The 13960-nt window shown below is 42.7% G+C and overlaps 1 protein-coding gene across 4 annotated transcripts in view; it reads left to right on the plus strand.

The window, feature by feature from the left end:
• LOC100566500 (connector enhancer of kinase suppressor of ras 2) overlaps positions 1-13960 on the plus strand; it is a 296823-nt gene that overhangs the window by 190508 nt on the left and 92355 nt on the right. For all 4 annotated transcript variants that reach the window (XM_062963810.1, XM_016995043.2, XM_016995041.2 and 1 more), the window contains exons 12-13: positions 5937-6023; positions 8810-9063. In XM_062963810.1, coding sequence (XP_062819880.1) covers positions 5937-6023; positions 8810-9063 — 341 coding nt within the window. The remainder of the gene's footprint in view (positions 1-5936; positions 6024-8809; positions 9064-13960) is intronic.

Consider the following 13960-nt stretch of genomic DNA (forward strand, 5'->3'; position numbering starts at 1 on the left):
AACACCTTCCTTCCTCCCTGGCAAATGTTAGTGGTTTGTTTTCACCTCTAAAGTGTTTTCTGTGTTGGACGCATGAGTTGGGGTGGGAGACCCCATGTGTTTTCCCATGCAGAAAAATCCTCTTAAACACTGTGGGATATTTGACTACAGGGAGAATACTGTGGAGAAACATTCATTTTCTCCCGCAGTGGGGAGAAAACTACAGTAATTATTCATCCTTGAATACAAGGATGAAATAATCAAGGATGCACATGCCAGGGAGTTAAAAATATTCCCAAGCAAAGCAATAGCATGATTAGAGCCCAACCGCTTTAAGGCTAGAGCGTTAGAGAGGGTTTCAAAAAGAAGGGAAATAAGGCAGAATTGTTCTCTGGGGATGCAAAGTCCTGCTTTACTGGGTCTATAGAGAGAGCTTTGTTGTTCTTTTGACAAAGTAGATTTAAACATTTGGGTTCTGATAGCTATGGAAAGGCAAAGAGAGAAGGAGAGGGGGGGGGAATGTAAAGAATCGAAGCCTCCTGAGATTCAGGTTAGACAATGAAAGAAAACAACAAAGAGGTGAGAGGAGGAGGGGAAAAGACGAAATCACTGATGAAATATTGCTTTGTGGAAGAACAGTGTTAGGATCAATTGATACTTCTAATTTGGGACAGACTCGTTATTTGTTTCCTGAAGTGCAACTGGAACAGTAGGTCAAGGGGATGTTATTTCAGGACTGCATTCCCCATAGAGTTACTGGAGAAAGGTATGAGCAACAGATATCGATGGTGTCACTAGCAAAAATAAAATGGACTCCCAAACTTTTGGAATTAAGGTCGGGTGTCGTTTTTGTAAATAAATATATTCAGAAGTGGCAAAAATATTATTTTCATGGTGATAGTTTTTCACTATGACTTTCATTCAGTCACATACTACAGTCTTAAGATGTCAAAGTGTGATGGAGGTGACCCCTCCCCCCAGGACTTTGTAAAAGATAGTTCAAAAATCAAGGCTTTATGTCCTATATTTCATATATTTATAGCAGAAGGTAACTGGGATATTTTACTGGAGTTTACTGTGATTCACTGTGATTTACTAAAATCCCGCACAAAAGGTGTTTGACCTTTTAGCCTGAGGCAAGAGATAACAACTCTCCCAATCCTTTCCTGAACCAGTGGCTCACAAACAAAAGCACTCCCTTTTTGTTTATCCAGACAAAAGAGTTAGCAAAGGTAAAAAAACCACATGCTTTACAATCTTGCCCTTATTTCTCAAAAATTTGAAATATATTCTTCTGCTTATCTTTCTGCTTTTCCTGTATCCCCTTTGACACACATTTTCCAATATTATTTCCTTGTGCAATGTTTTTTCCTCCATATATATATATATCATATATCATATATATATATTGAAACAAAGTGACCTCGCTGTGAAATCTGGCCAAACATGCATTGACCTGGGTGTAACTGGCTTGCCCCAGGCTATGATCAAAGTCTCCATCGGCTCCTCCTTGCCCTGAACTCTGGCTGGCTTGACCATGCTGTGGACATTCAAATGAAACCCCTTGTCTTTTCCCTTGGATTCTGGACTTTCCTATGAAACTTTATGAACTCCTTCTGGACCTTTGGGTGGGTGGGAGTGGGCAATATGATTTCTGGTTCTATGAATGTATTCTATGTATTTCTATATATCTCCCTTCCCAAAATGCCTCATATATGAACTTTTAAAATATGAAATGTCACTTTGGCATGACCCCAGCGTTTCGTCATCAAGGCACATAATCACACACACTTAAAAGGTTTCAATCAAGACTTTTTGCATGAACAATAAGGAATGGCTGTTCCCTTGAGCCTCAGAGCCTGGTCACTCAAGGTAGAGCGCCTTTGGACAGGATTACCACATTCCACTGGGGTAAAACCCTCACTCCTTTGTCTACACACCTAGCTGATCCCACTGTCAAAAGCCTCACCCATTTGTTTCAATATCCAGCCCTTAGGAAACCGGATTCTGGCGTTTCTGCCAGACAGCAGCCTTTTCCCACCCCTTCCTGGCCCCACCCTTTCCCAGGCTCTTTCCTACCCAGGCCCATCTCATCGAGCACATGCCCAGCCATCCTCTGTCCCAGCCCCAAGGTAAAAAAAGTTTTCCCATGTCTGATCCACACTGTAGAATTAATGCAGTTTGATCCCACTTTAACCGCCTTGGCTTAATACTATGGAACCATGGTGTGAGGGCTGTGCTCTTTAGGGAAAAAAATTGAGAGCCCCTTACCCAGAATTATTCATCAGAATTATTACCCTGAAATTGTTTTTCCCCTGACATTATTGACAGAATGAACTGTTTGACATGTGGCTTAATAACTGCCTAGGACAAACTCGCAAGGCTAGGTTGTGCAAATAACAGTGAACCCGTTGGGACAGCTTATGCAAACAGCCATGACTTTTGGCTAGTACTTACATGATATGGACTGTTTACCTGATTTAATAAGTAATGATTAATATAAGTTGGAGGCAACTGTAGTTAGTAAAATCTCATTGTTAATTAGCCTTCTGCGCATGCTTGTAAAATGCTATAACTGGAATTCCATCCCAGTAAGTGATGAGGCAGTTTATTCTCCAGCACAGATGTACTGTCCACCTGCTCTTGGCCAATAGTAAACTATCCTGAAATCAGCTTTTGCTGTCCATCTATTTCCTTCACCCACATCCAGATGAATTTCCGCAACAATGGGAAACACCAGTAATTTTTGGCATGGACGGCTAAAGCTCATGTAAAATTACACTTCCCAGGCTTCCATAGCATTGAGCCATAGCTGTTAAAGTGGTGTCAAACTGCATTCATTTTGCAGTGTAGATGTACCCAAAGTGGTGTAACTATGTGGTGTGAATGAAATCATACATAGTAAATGTAAATAATAATAATAATCATCATCATCATCATTTAATTACTTATTAATCGCCCTCCATCCAAGATGCTCTAGGCGATTTACAAGATAAAATTGTAAAGGATAAAAATACATAAATACAAATATTGATAAAATTAAATAATGTTTATTTATTATTATAAAATGCATGATGTGGGAAAGGATTCTTGCAACCAATATGAAACAATGAGAAGAGATTCAAGCAGAATCAGAAGAAATTCAGCAAAACAGAGTGAGACCTAAGTAAAACCTATACTATATATTTAGCAATATTTGATGACATCACTCCTTTTCGATTCTCAATTTATAACTGATTGCTACAAACTATAAAGTTCATAGTAATAAGGCAACAAGATAAATACAATATAATTGCTCTCATCATGCTCCAAAAGATTGTAATCAGTAGAGAGGGGGGGAAAACCTGGCCTCTTTGAAGCACATAATGGCATTCTGAATTAATAGCATCTTAGTCAACTGGCAGAAGACTCAGTGAACGTGTGTCACAAATCAGTAAATAGCAAGCTCCTTTTATCCCTTGTGAACATGGCAATCTTTATTCCTGTTGTGGGAGGGCATCTCTCCTTTCCTCCTATTAAAGAACCCTAGGAAAAAGTCACAGACATGGGCTACTGGAGTAGCAACCAAATGGAAAGGATATCTTGATTGTATCCAGCCTTTCTTTCCCCCCAGCTTTGCATTTATTTTTGGAACAGGGAGATTGGTCAATGTCTAACGTTTCAGAAAATAAGCCGAGTGTCTGAAGCAAACAGGCCACAGAATTAGAGCCAGGCTAATGTTGCTTGAGAGAGTGTATGTGTTCATGCTGCCTGGATATTTCAGATGGGAGTTGACTCATGAACTGGAGGGTACTTTTCTGTGTGCATTGATGATGATGGAGACTGACAAGGTCAGAAAGATGATCCCATGGAGCCGGTTTTACAGATCTGCCTCTCTCTTGATACGGTTGTCTCTCCCAGTCGCCCTGGTTTTCTGAGGAATACATTGGTGCATTGAGGGGGAAAGCCATAACCCCCCCCCCCTCAATTTTGCAGGGAGAGTCCTGACGAATCCTCTGCCATCCCACTTTTTGACTTCTTTCCAAATGCATCCTTCTTTCATGGCCCTTTGGTACAGTCACAAAAAAGTGACCTGAACTGGTATAAAAAATGCCGTTTCCGAGGCACATTTTGTCTAAACGGGGTTGTCCTATGCCGCCTGCCCACACTGCCCAGCTGTGTTGAACTGGTTCAGCAGGGCTGGGCATGGGCAGTGCCTTTTGAGTGTCCCTGCACATTGTCACCCCGTTCCCCCAAAATGGAAATAACCGCTTACTGTTGCAGCAGGGTCTGTAGTTCCTAGATCTGCATCATTCAGGATGCAACAAAGCTTTAGAGGAGGAAGCTCTCTCCCCTCCTTCAAAGCTCCATCACATCCTGAGTGATGCGGTTCCAAGAACTGCAGACCCTGACCAAAACTTAAAAAGGTATTTCCATTGTGTGGGGGGTGAAACAGGATACAGAGAGGCTTGAGAGACACTGCCATCCCACCTCCCTGAGCTGCTTGATCATGGGGTGGCTATGGAGATACCCAATAGCAGTGGTTCTCAACCTGTGGTCCCCAGGTGCTTTGGCCTACAGCTCCCATAAATCCCAGTCAGTTTACTACCTGTTAGGATTTCTAGGAGTTGAAGGTCAAAACATCTGGGGACTCACAGGTTGATGCCAGTGTCCACTGTCAGATCACCAGAACTGAATTCCTGGTATTTTTTATACTTGTGGTCAAGCTGGATTAAAATGCTTAAAAGGTAATGGTAAAGGCTTCCCCTTGACGTTAAGTTGAGTCCAACTCTGGAGTTTGGTATTATATCTATTTGTAAGCCGAAGAGCTGGCGTTGTCTGTACTTACTTACTTAGGCAATCCCTCATAGTTCGAGGATGATGGTCCTCCATTTCTTGGAAGACGCCTGTGCGTGATTTTTTTTTAATGTGTGGAGGTCAGTAAATGGCCGGTCAACACACAGTCTTCACAGAGTGAGTTCCCAGCAGTGGTGTGGTTAACACAACGGGAGTGGCTTCTCAGTCTGTTGCAGCCTTCTTCCGCCTTCACAGCCGTTGTAACATGTACCATGTTATCCTCCGCTTGCTCTGCCATTGAGGTCTTTGGGTCTTCAGATTGTTCTTAGTTTGGATCCTCCCCTGTGGTCACTCCTGGGAGTGCGTGACTCCGGTGGTTGTGCCCGCAGGTTCATTAGAACATGCAAGCCCCCTCACCACATCAAGATGACAATCCATCGAGGGGGTTGTCTGTAGACGCCTCCTAGGTCATGTGGCCGGCATGACTACATGAAGCACTGTTGCCTAAGTGGTACCTATTGATCTATTCATATTTGCATGTTTTCGAACTGCTAGGTTGGCAGAAACTGGGGCTAACAACTTGAGCTCACCCCGTTCTTCAAATTTGAACCGCCGACTTTTCAGTCAGCAAGTTCTGCAGCTTAGCGGTTTAACTCGCTGCACCACCGCAACTCCCAAAAGGCTTACCCTGGGTTAAAATGCATTACCTTGAGTGTATTAGTTGGACACCCCAGGCTAATGCAAATGCTACACTGTACTTTGTGGTAGGGTAGATGGGGCCTCACTTTCCCTCGGCTTACCTCATTTTCTGCAAACGAAGCTCAAGGTGCCCAAAATAGTTTGTACTCGGTGATGTCAGGGTGTAGGCGAGAGCAAAAGTGGGTGAAATTATGCCCTTCCCAGTAGCACCAGGCAATAGTTCTTGCTCATTAATAACTATGTCCATCTTAAACACACTCTGATGTTGCTTGACTTTACAGGACCCAGTTTTCCACTATGAAATGTCAAAAGGTATGCAAAATTAATGCTCTAGCAGTGCAAAATTGGAAAGTTTGTACTCTCCACTCACTGGCCCCTGCCCCATATGTGCCAGTGAAGAAAATGCACTTTCGCATGGAAAATGGTCTCTTTTTAGTGTGTTATAAAAAATTAATTAATCTTGGGGGGTTTTTTTCCTCCAGGTGATCTCAGGCCAGTTTCTATGCCAACAGAGTACAGCTGGATAGGAGATTCCAAAGAGCCAAATATGTATAAAAGGGGAAGCCGAGGTGAGTCGTTTTACTTCTGCACAGGCACAAATGCAAAGTTTTTTCAAAACACTTTCTCAATTCCTCTCAATGTTATGGGAGTTGTAGTTCTACAAAGTCTTTAGCCTTCTCTGCCTTGCCAAAAAACAACTCCCATGATGCCATAACAAAAAACCGCGACAGTTAAAGTGGTGTCAAACTGCATTAATTCTACAGCATAGATGTACTCTTAAGTAGCTGGTGCAGGATGCTGGTCCGTAGATGCATTGCATCTGGGAAAAACATGTTGGGAAGAATACTTAACATGTCACATCTTTTAAAAATTCAGTGGTGAGTAGAAGGTGAAAAACCAAAGAGAAAGTGCATCTGTATTCCCTGGGAGCACAAAATATGTGGATATTGTAGTTATGCTATACTACTTAGAGCAATTTTAAGTAAGAATGGTGTGCCAAAGAAGAGCAATTCTGAGAAGCTGCCTCATTTCTCGAAAAGTGGCCTCTTTGCTTCAATGGGCTGTGAAGAGCCAGTTCAGTAGCTGCACTTCATTTCTCATGTATCTTAGCAGAACTTTCAGATCGAAAAGGGACACCCATTTGAACAAATCATTGTGGCTTGTGAGTTCATATTGATCTTGAAAATAACATGTTACGGCATCCAGACAAAAGTTGTTTCAAGCTTCTCTGTTGTCTGCTGTGATACATACACACACCAACTGTGTCCAGACCATCCTCCTCCTGCCTCCTCTTTATTCTGTATCAACTACTTGGCCATTTAATGCCATTACAAACCAGTATTGAAGAAAGTGATTTAGATGGGAGTTGATGTAGTCTAAGTACCTTCTCCTGGCCTGACTCTCAACTCTCAAAATTTTCAGAAACATCAATCACCTGTATTCTAGTTACCAGCAGGCTGGACCACCTTCTCTCCCTGTAGTTCAGTGGTTCCCAACCTTTGGTCCATGGACCACCAATGGTCCACAAGAACTAAAATATGGTCCGCGGCCTCAGCATTACTACTACAGATAATAACACAACCCAAACAAATTTTAAAAATTAGTGTCTTCATTTTTAGGCTTGTTCCTGGGGTTATTTGGAGTGTGGATTCAGAAAATTGAAATTGTATATTTAAAGTTTGTTTACAGTATTTATGTTCCTCCCTTCTCACTCCAAAGGGGACTCAGGGCGGATCACAATGTACATATACATGGCAAACATTCAGTGCCATTAGACATATGACATATAGACAGACACAGAGGCAATTTAACACTTTCCAGCTTCCGGCTTCATGAGGTTATGCTCGATTCCAGCCACAGGAGGAGCTGCTGCTTCATCATCCACTGTGACACCGAGTCCTTATGGAGTATTTCCTCATTCTTTTGCACGCTGATGGACGATTTTTATGGTGTCGCAAATTAGTTAAATTAGCCTCCCCACATAAGCGGTACCTAAATTTCCTACTTGATAGATGCAACTACTTTTCAGGTTGCTTAGGTCAACAACGAGCAGGGCTATTTTTAATTGGTTGGGCACTCAGTCCAATCTGGGCTGGTTCGAACTCATGACCTCACAGTCAGTAGTGATTTATTGCAGCTGGCTACTAACCAGCTGTGCCACAGCCCAGCCTCATCATGGTATAGACCACATCAGCTCTAGATTATTACATATGGTTTTCTATGGGTGAGCAGATGGAGACTACTGGATGGCATATGTTCTGTATCAGAAACTAGAGCTGATGTGGTCTATCCAATGCAATTTTATGAATCAGCAAATAACGAAACTGAATCTTAAGTTGACCAAATATTGATTCGTAACCCTTTTGGTATTAATGTTGGAGAGTGGTCCCTGGCCAAAGTGGTCCCTGGTCAAGTGTTTCCTCCCTGGTCAGAAAAGCTTGGGAACCACTGCTGTAGCTGATGCTGCTAAACTGGGCTCAAGGGGGAGTTACAATCATAGTAGTAGTCAAAATCAAAGCTAAGTAGCAATCGTTAATATGATACTGTTACAATTGGTAACTTTCATATCCATGATTGCTACTTCATTACAGTTAAACATACTAAGGTTAAGTATACTTAACTGAGTAGCTGATATAGAATTCCAAACAATATTGTTGTTGTTTTAATTATCTTAGCATCACAGCCTACCAGATATTACTAGCTAGTGTTTCTGATACTGTTCAAGAACCTTAGAATCACATAAAGTGGCACATTCTGAGTTGTGCCACTTTTTGTAATTGAGCTGTTATGAACCTGACTGTCACTATTTTAGTCAGATGTTTTGTCCCTATCTATATATATAAAAGAGTGATGGCATCACGGCAGCAGACAAAACAACAAAAGTAAACACCCCACAACCTCGAAAATTGACAGCACAACCCCTCATCCATGCCTCTAGGTTGATACAATAAAAAGAAAAGAAAAATAAAGTCCTAATTAGAGGGAGAGGAATAATTGTTTTTATCCAATTGCTGCCAGTTAGAAGGCTAAGCTTCACTCACTTGGTCTCCTAGCAACCCACTCAGCCCAGGGGACCCTTTACCTTAACTACCACCAATTCCTCAATACTTTATTTCCCATACCACCATACTTCGCCACAGCAATGCGTGGCCGGGCACAGCTAGTATTTAATATTGGTTTAAAAGAAAGCATGAGTGATACATGTGACAGTCCTAGGAAACAGCAGCATTGAAGCAAAGAGACATTGTGAGATATCAAGACCTCATCGTCCTGATTTATTCCCTGCCTTTGTCTCAGAATTGGTAATCTTGTTCTTCAGTTCCTTCAGCCTCACTTTCACCTCTCCTTCCCCCAGACTCCGAGAGTTCACTCCTTCGATACCTGAGTGATGACAAGATTTTGGTCATCCAGGAGGAGCCACTGACTCAGAAGGACAACAAGCGAGATACAGGGCGGCGGTCGAGGAAAAAGGGCAAGAACAGCGGAAGTCCCAACTACCCCATTAGCCCTTCGGTGCTGACCTCAACTGTGAACGTCCGGCTCGAACCGGGACAGCAAGAGGCCCTCAACTTCTCCTTACCTGAGAACAACACTGTTCCTCTGTATCACGTAAGCACCTTTCATTCATTTGATGCACTCTTTTGTTTTGAGCCAATGAAATTGGATTGATCATGACAAATAATGCTGAATTGATAAGTAAAGGTAAAGGTTTTCCCCTGATGTTAAGTCTAGTTGTGTCCAACTCTGAGAGGTGGTGCTCATCTCCATTTCTAAGCCAAAGAGCCGGCGTTATCCACAGACACCTCCAAGGTCATGTGGCAGGTATGACTGCATGGAGCACTGTTACCTTCCCACCAGAGCAGTACCTACTACTCACTCTTGTATGTTTTCGAACTTATAGGTTGGTAGAAGCTGGGGCTAAAGCGGGAGCTCAGCCCACTCCCCAGATTCAAACTGCCGACCTTTCAATCAGCAAGTTCAGCAACTCAGTGGTTTAACTCACTGTGCTGAATTTATATCAAGCTACAAATGATGTGCCGGGCTGTGGCGCAGCTGGCTAGTAACCAGCTGCAATAAATCACTACTGACCGAGAGGTCATGAGTTCGAAGCCCGGGTCGGATTAAGCCTCCGACCATTAAATAGCCCAGCTTGCTGTTGACCTATGCAGCCCCAAAAGACAGTTGCATCTGTCAAGTAGGGAAATTTAGGTACGCTTTATGCGGGAGGCTAATTTAACTAATTTACAACATCATAAAACTGCCAGCAAAACACGATGAAAGGAATAAGGAAGTACAGCCACTAGTGGATGGTAAAGCAACAGCTCCTCCTGTGACCGGAATCGTGAAGCTGGAAAAAAATGTTAAATGCCTCTGTGTCTGTCTATACTGTATGTTGTTTGTCTGTTGGCATTGAATGTTTGCCATATATGTGTTCATTGTAATCCGCCCTGAGTCCCCTTCGGGGTGAGAAGGGCGGAATATAAATACTGTAAATAAATAAATAAATAATACTATGTATTATTTATCATTCTAGTCTATGTCAACCATAGGCACTGAGCAAAATGCAAATAGAGTACAACTACAGTGTCCATGGGACTGACAGACAATTTCACTTATAAATATATAAAATATATATTTTTAAACAATATTGGAGATGGGACCCAAGTCTTAACACAAAATTAATTGATTTTGGATTTGCAATGCAAGCAGACCTCTCTGGAACTGTCTAGGCTTGCTCCTGGAAAGGGTGACACTCTGCCCATGCTCAGAGAAGGCCTGCCGACATCTTTGGGAAAGGTGGCACTCTGTCCATGCTCAGAAAAGGTCTGCCAGCATCTTTGGGAAAGGTAGCAGTTTGTCAGCATCTTTGGAAAGGGGAGCACTCTGTCCATGCTTGAAGAATACCTCCTGGCATCTTTGGAAGTGATGGCACTTTGCTCATGCTCAGAAGTCTGTGGTATCTTTGGAAAGGGTGGTAGTCTGCCCATGCTCAGAGAAGGTTTGCCGGCATCTTTGGAAAGACTGGCACTCTGTTCATGGTCAGAGAAGGCCTTCTGCCATCTTTGGAAGTGATGGCGCTTTGCTCATGCTCAGAAGTCTGTTGGTATCTTTGGAAAGGGTGGTAGTCTGCCCATGCTCAGAGATGGTTTCCCGGCATCTTTGGAAAAAATGGCACTCTGTTCATGCTCAGAGGAGGCCTTTGGCATCCTTATATATATATTTAAATATATATTTAAATGTAAATATATATTCTTTAAAAATATATATTTAAAGGTATTTTCTGGGTCCTTTGGTACTATCCTATGGTATGCTTCCACTAGTTCTGCTTCATTATATACATCCAGCTGTTATTGTTTGAAATCCCAGACCAAATGCACTCTACACCTGAAGATGAAATGCTTTTGTATTGTTTCTGAAGTAGGACACTGAGCCTTACCAGGGTATTTACATGGTAGACTGGCTGTCTCTAACTGAGGCTGACATTTCCTTCATCCTTGATCGCACTGTGACAATCTTTCAGGGTCAGAAAAGACTCAGGGAGGGAAATAGATTTTTTTACAAATGCAATATCGGAAGAGAGCACCACCACCCCAGTCGATCCATCACAGCACTGAAGCAATCATGTCATCGAAAGAACGTCAGGGAAATCATAATGCCGGTTCGAACCTCATCATTGCAATTTGCAAGTTTGATTTAACTGCTTCAAAGGTGTCACAAATCTTCAAAGCCTCAGCATCCGATTTATAGAACACAGATCTACTTGGCGGAAGGGTCGATGCCGTCTGGTGGGCTTTGTGATAATGAACCATTGTATACTTGGCAACAGGGCTATGGGAAGGGCACAAAAACACGCCCATTACTTAATGCCAAGCTAGTTCATAGTGCATTGCACTATAAAAGGGTGTGACAGCACATCTTCTATAGAGTTCCTGAAATTATAAGTCTTTCTTTCTGTGCTAATAGGTAAATCAAAGTCTCATCTTCAGAATGTTCTCAAGTGCCGTAGTCCCTCTTTTTATGCAAGTCCATTGAATACAATTTCAGTTCTGTGCAAAGAGCTTTGAATGCCATAGAACAGCACTGGAGAATCTAGCAATGTCTAGAAAATGTTCTTTGGTCACTTTCCATCAGAAGTTTGGCAAACTTTAATTTTGCATTTAACACAATCCTCCCACATAGACTGGTGTCGAAACTTATGGATCTTGGAATGTCATATTCAATCTGTTCCTGGATTATGGACTTTTTGTCTGGATGTTCCCAGACAATGACTGCATGGAGCGCCGTTACCTTCCCGTTGGAGCAGTACCTATTGATCTACTCACATGTGCATGTTTTTGAACTACTAGTTTGGCAGAAGCTGGGGCTAACAGTGAGAGCTCACCCCACTACCCAGATTTGAACTAGCCAATTTTTGGTCAGCAGCAGCTCAGCGGTTTAACCCTCTGCACCACCAGGGGCCCCTCAAGCCTGCTGGCAGAGCATAAATGCCATAGCAGAGCTTGGAAAAAATACTTTGGAGGATTGAGAATCCCCCAGTCAGAATGGACATGCCTGCTGTACGATTCCAGAGACAGAAGTAACTTTTTCCAAGTCCGGTGCACTTTCTGTCAGTGGTTTCTCTCTTGAACGTAGGCAAGCTATTTCCGGAAGCTACCGAAAACAATAACCCGTGAGACATAATTAAGTTGTGATGCACTGGAATTTAGCTTAGTTATACTTCATTACTCCCAGTAAACAAAAGGCATTTTGTTTAAGACCATCATATCTTCATGCATGAATATGCAATAGAAAATGAATGCTGATCCCACATCCTCTGCTTTCAGTTGAAATACGCTGCCGTTAAGATGCAGGCACATCATGATGTTTATCCCATTTAATCTTGTCTTAATTCACGCTTGCCTTTTGTGATTCCATAGTAAACTTCCATATATCTGTCGCTATATGTGTGTGTGTGTGTGTGTGTGTGTGTGTGTGTGTGATGGAATCGCGGCACCAAGCAAAACAACAAAACTAAAGGCCACCCAACCTCGAAATTTGACAACACAACCCATCATCCATGCCTCTAGGTTGATACAACAAAAAATCCCATCAAAAACCTCCACGGGGCCTTAAAAACCCACCCGTCTGCCTGGCTGGAAGGCCCCATGGTGGTCGGAGGAGGGGCCTCTCTCTCTCTCTTCCAGGGATTGGAAAAAGGAGCTGCCTGCCTGTACTCTCAGGCAACAAATATAATACCTAAAATTACTGTGGTGTAATAATACAAAACAATAGAATCTCTAAAATCAGGACATTACATAAAGAACAACACTCTGAAAATGGGAATACCAGACACAAAACAACCAGGGCCAGCTAACACCTCCCAACAAAGGATTCCCCCAGGCAGGAAGCAACCAGGCTTGCAAACAGCAAGGCTATTCACTGCTATTCAACCTAATCAAGCAACATTTCCCCTTGATAGTACACCCTTAGGGTTTCAACCCATGAGGCTACTCCGTCTCATTCAGCCTGCCCAGTGCCCAAGAAAGGATGCCCCTATGTAGAAAGCAGTCAGTCTTTCAAACACTGAGGCTATTCAGTGCAATTCAAATTGGCTAAAAAACCATTTCCCTACAACGCAACTACCCAGCCTTCCAAGCAGCAAACCTATTCCATTCTATTCCAGCTCACCAAACAAGGATTCACGTAAACAAAAAACACCCAGATTTAAAGGCTGCAAAGCTATTCACTGCTATTCCACCTGGTCAACAAATGATTCCCATCAGCCACAGCAACGTGTGGCCGGGCACAGCTAGAATATATATAAATGTTCTGTCTGTTTTTAGGACAGAAGAAACAACAAAACCTCTGGAGCATATCACACCAAATTTAGCCACAAAACCCCACACATCCCAAGGAGTGACTAAGACACAAAAAACAAAAAACAAAAAAACACAGACTAAAAGGGCAGAAAAATCCCAAAAATTAAGAAAAGCACACGGCGCATATGCCAGAAATCACCCCCTAGTCCCACCCTCCTCCAGCGCATGGAGAAAAAAAACCGACAAAGACAGACTTCTCAATACAATGAAGCCCCAAGGTAGGTCCTGCTTCCCCTTAGACGCGGCACAAAGGGTCCTCTGTGCATGGGCAGAGTGCATTTCCTTGGTCCAAGGGCTTCTCTGTACATGTTCAGAGCCCTTTGGTGTGTTCCAGTGAGCCAAGATGGAGTCAGGCAGGTAAGCTGTCAGGTCAGCAAGGCTTTGCAGCCATGGGGGGAGTTTAAAGGGACTGGCTCACCATAGAGGAAGTTCCAGTTTACCTTTCAGCCAGAGAGCAGACTGAACCCCAGCAATGATGCATTTAGACCAAACTTGCTCAACATAACAGACTTTAAGTACTCATGGACTTTTGGGGGGTTAACCAGAAATGATGTGAGTTGTAGTTCACACACAACCTTACGCATTTTGTACATATATATATGCATATAACATATACTAAATACCACCACTTCCTCGTTACTTTATTT

Source organism: Anolis carolinensis, unplaced genomic scaffold (genome assembly GCF_035594765.1).
Source record: "Anolis carolinensis isolate JA03-04 unplaced genomic scaffold, rAnoCar3.1.pri scaffold_12, whole genome shotgun sequence".
In the NCBI taxonomy this organism is placed as follows: Eukaryota; Metazoa; Chordata; class Lepidosauria; order Squamata; family Dactyloidae; genus Anolis; species Anolis carolinensis.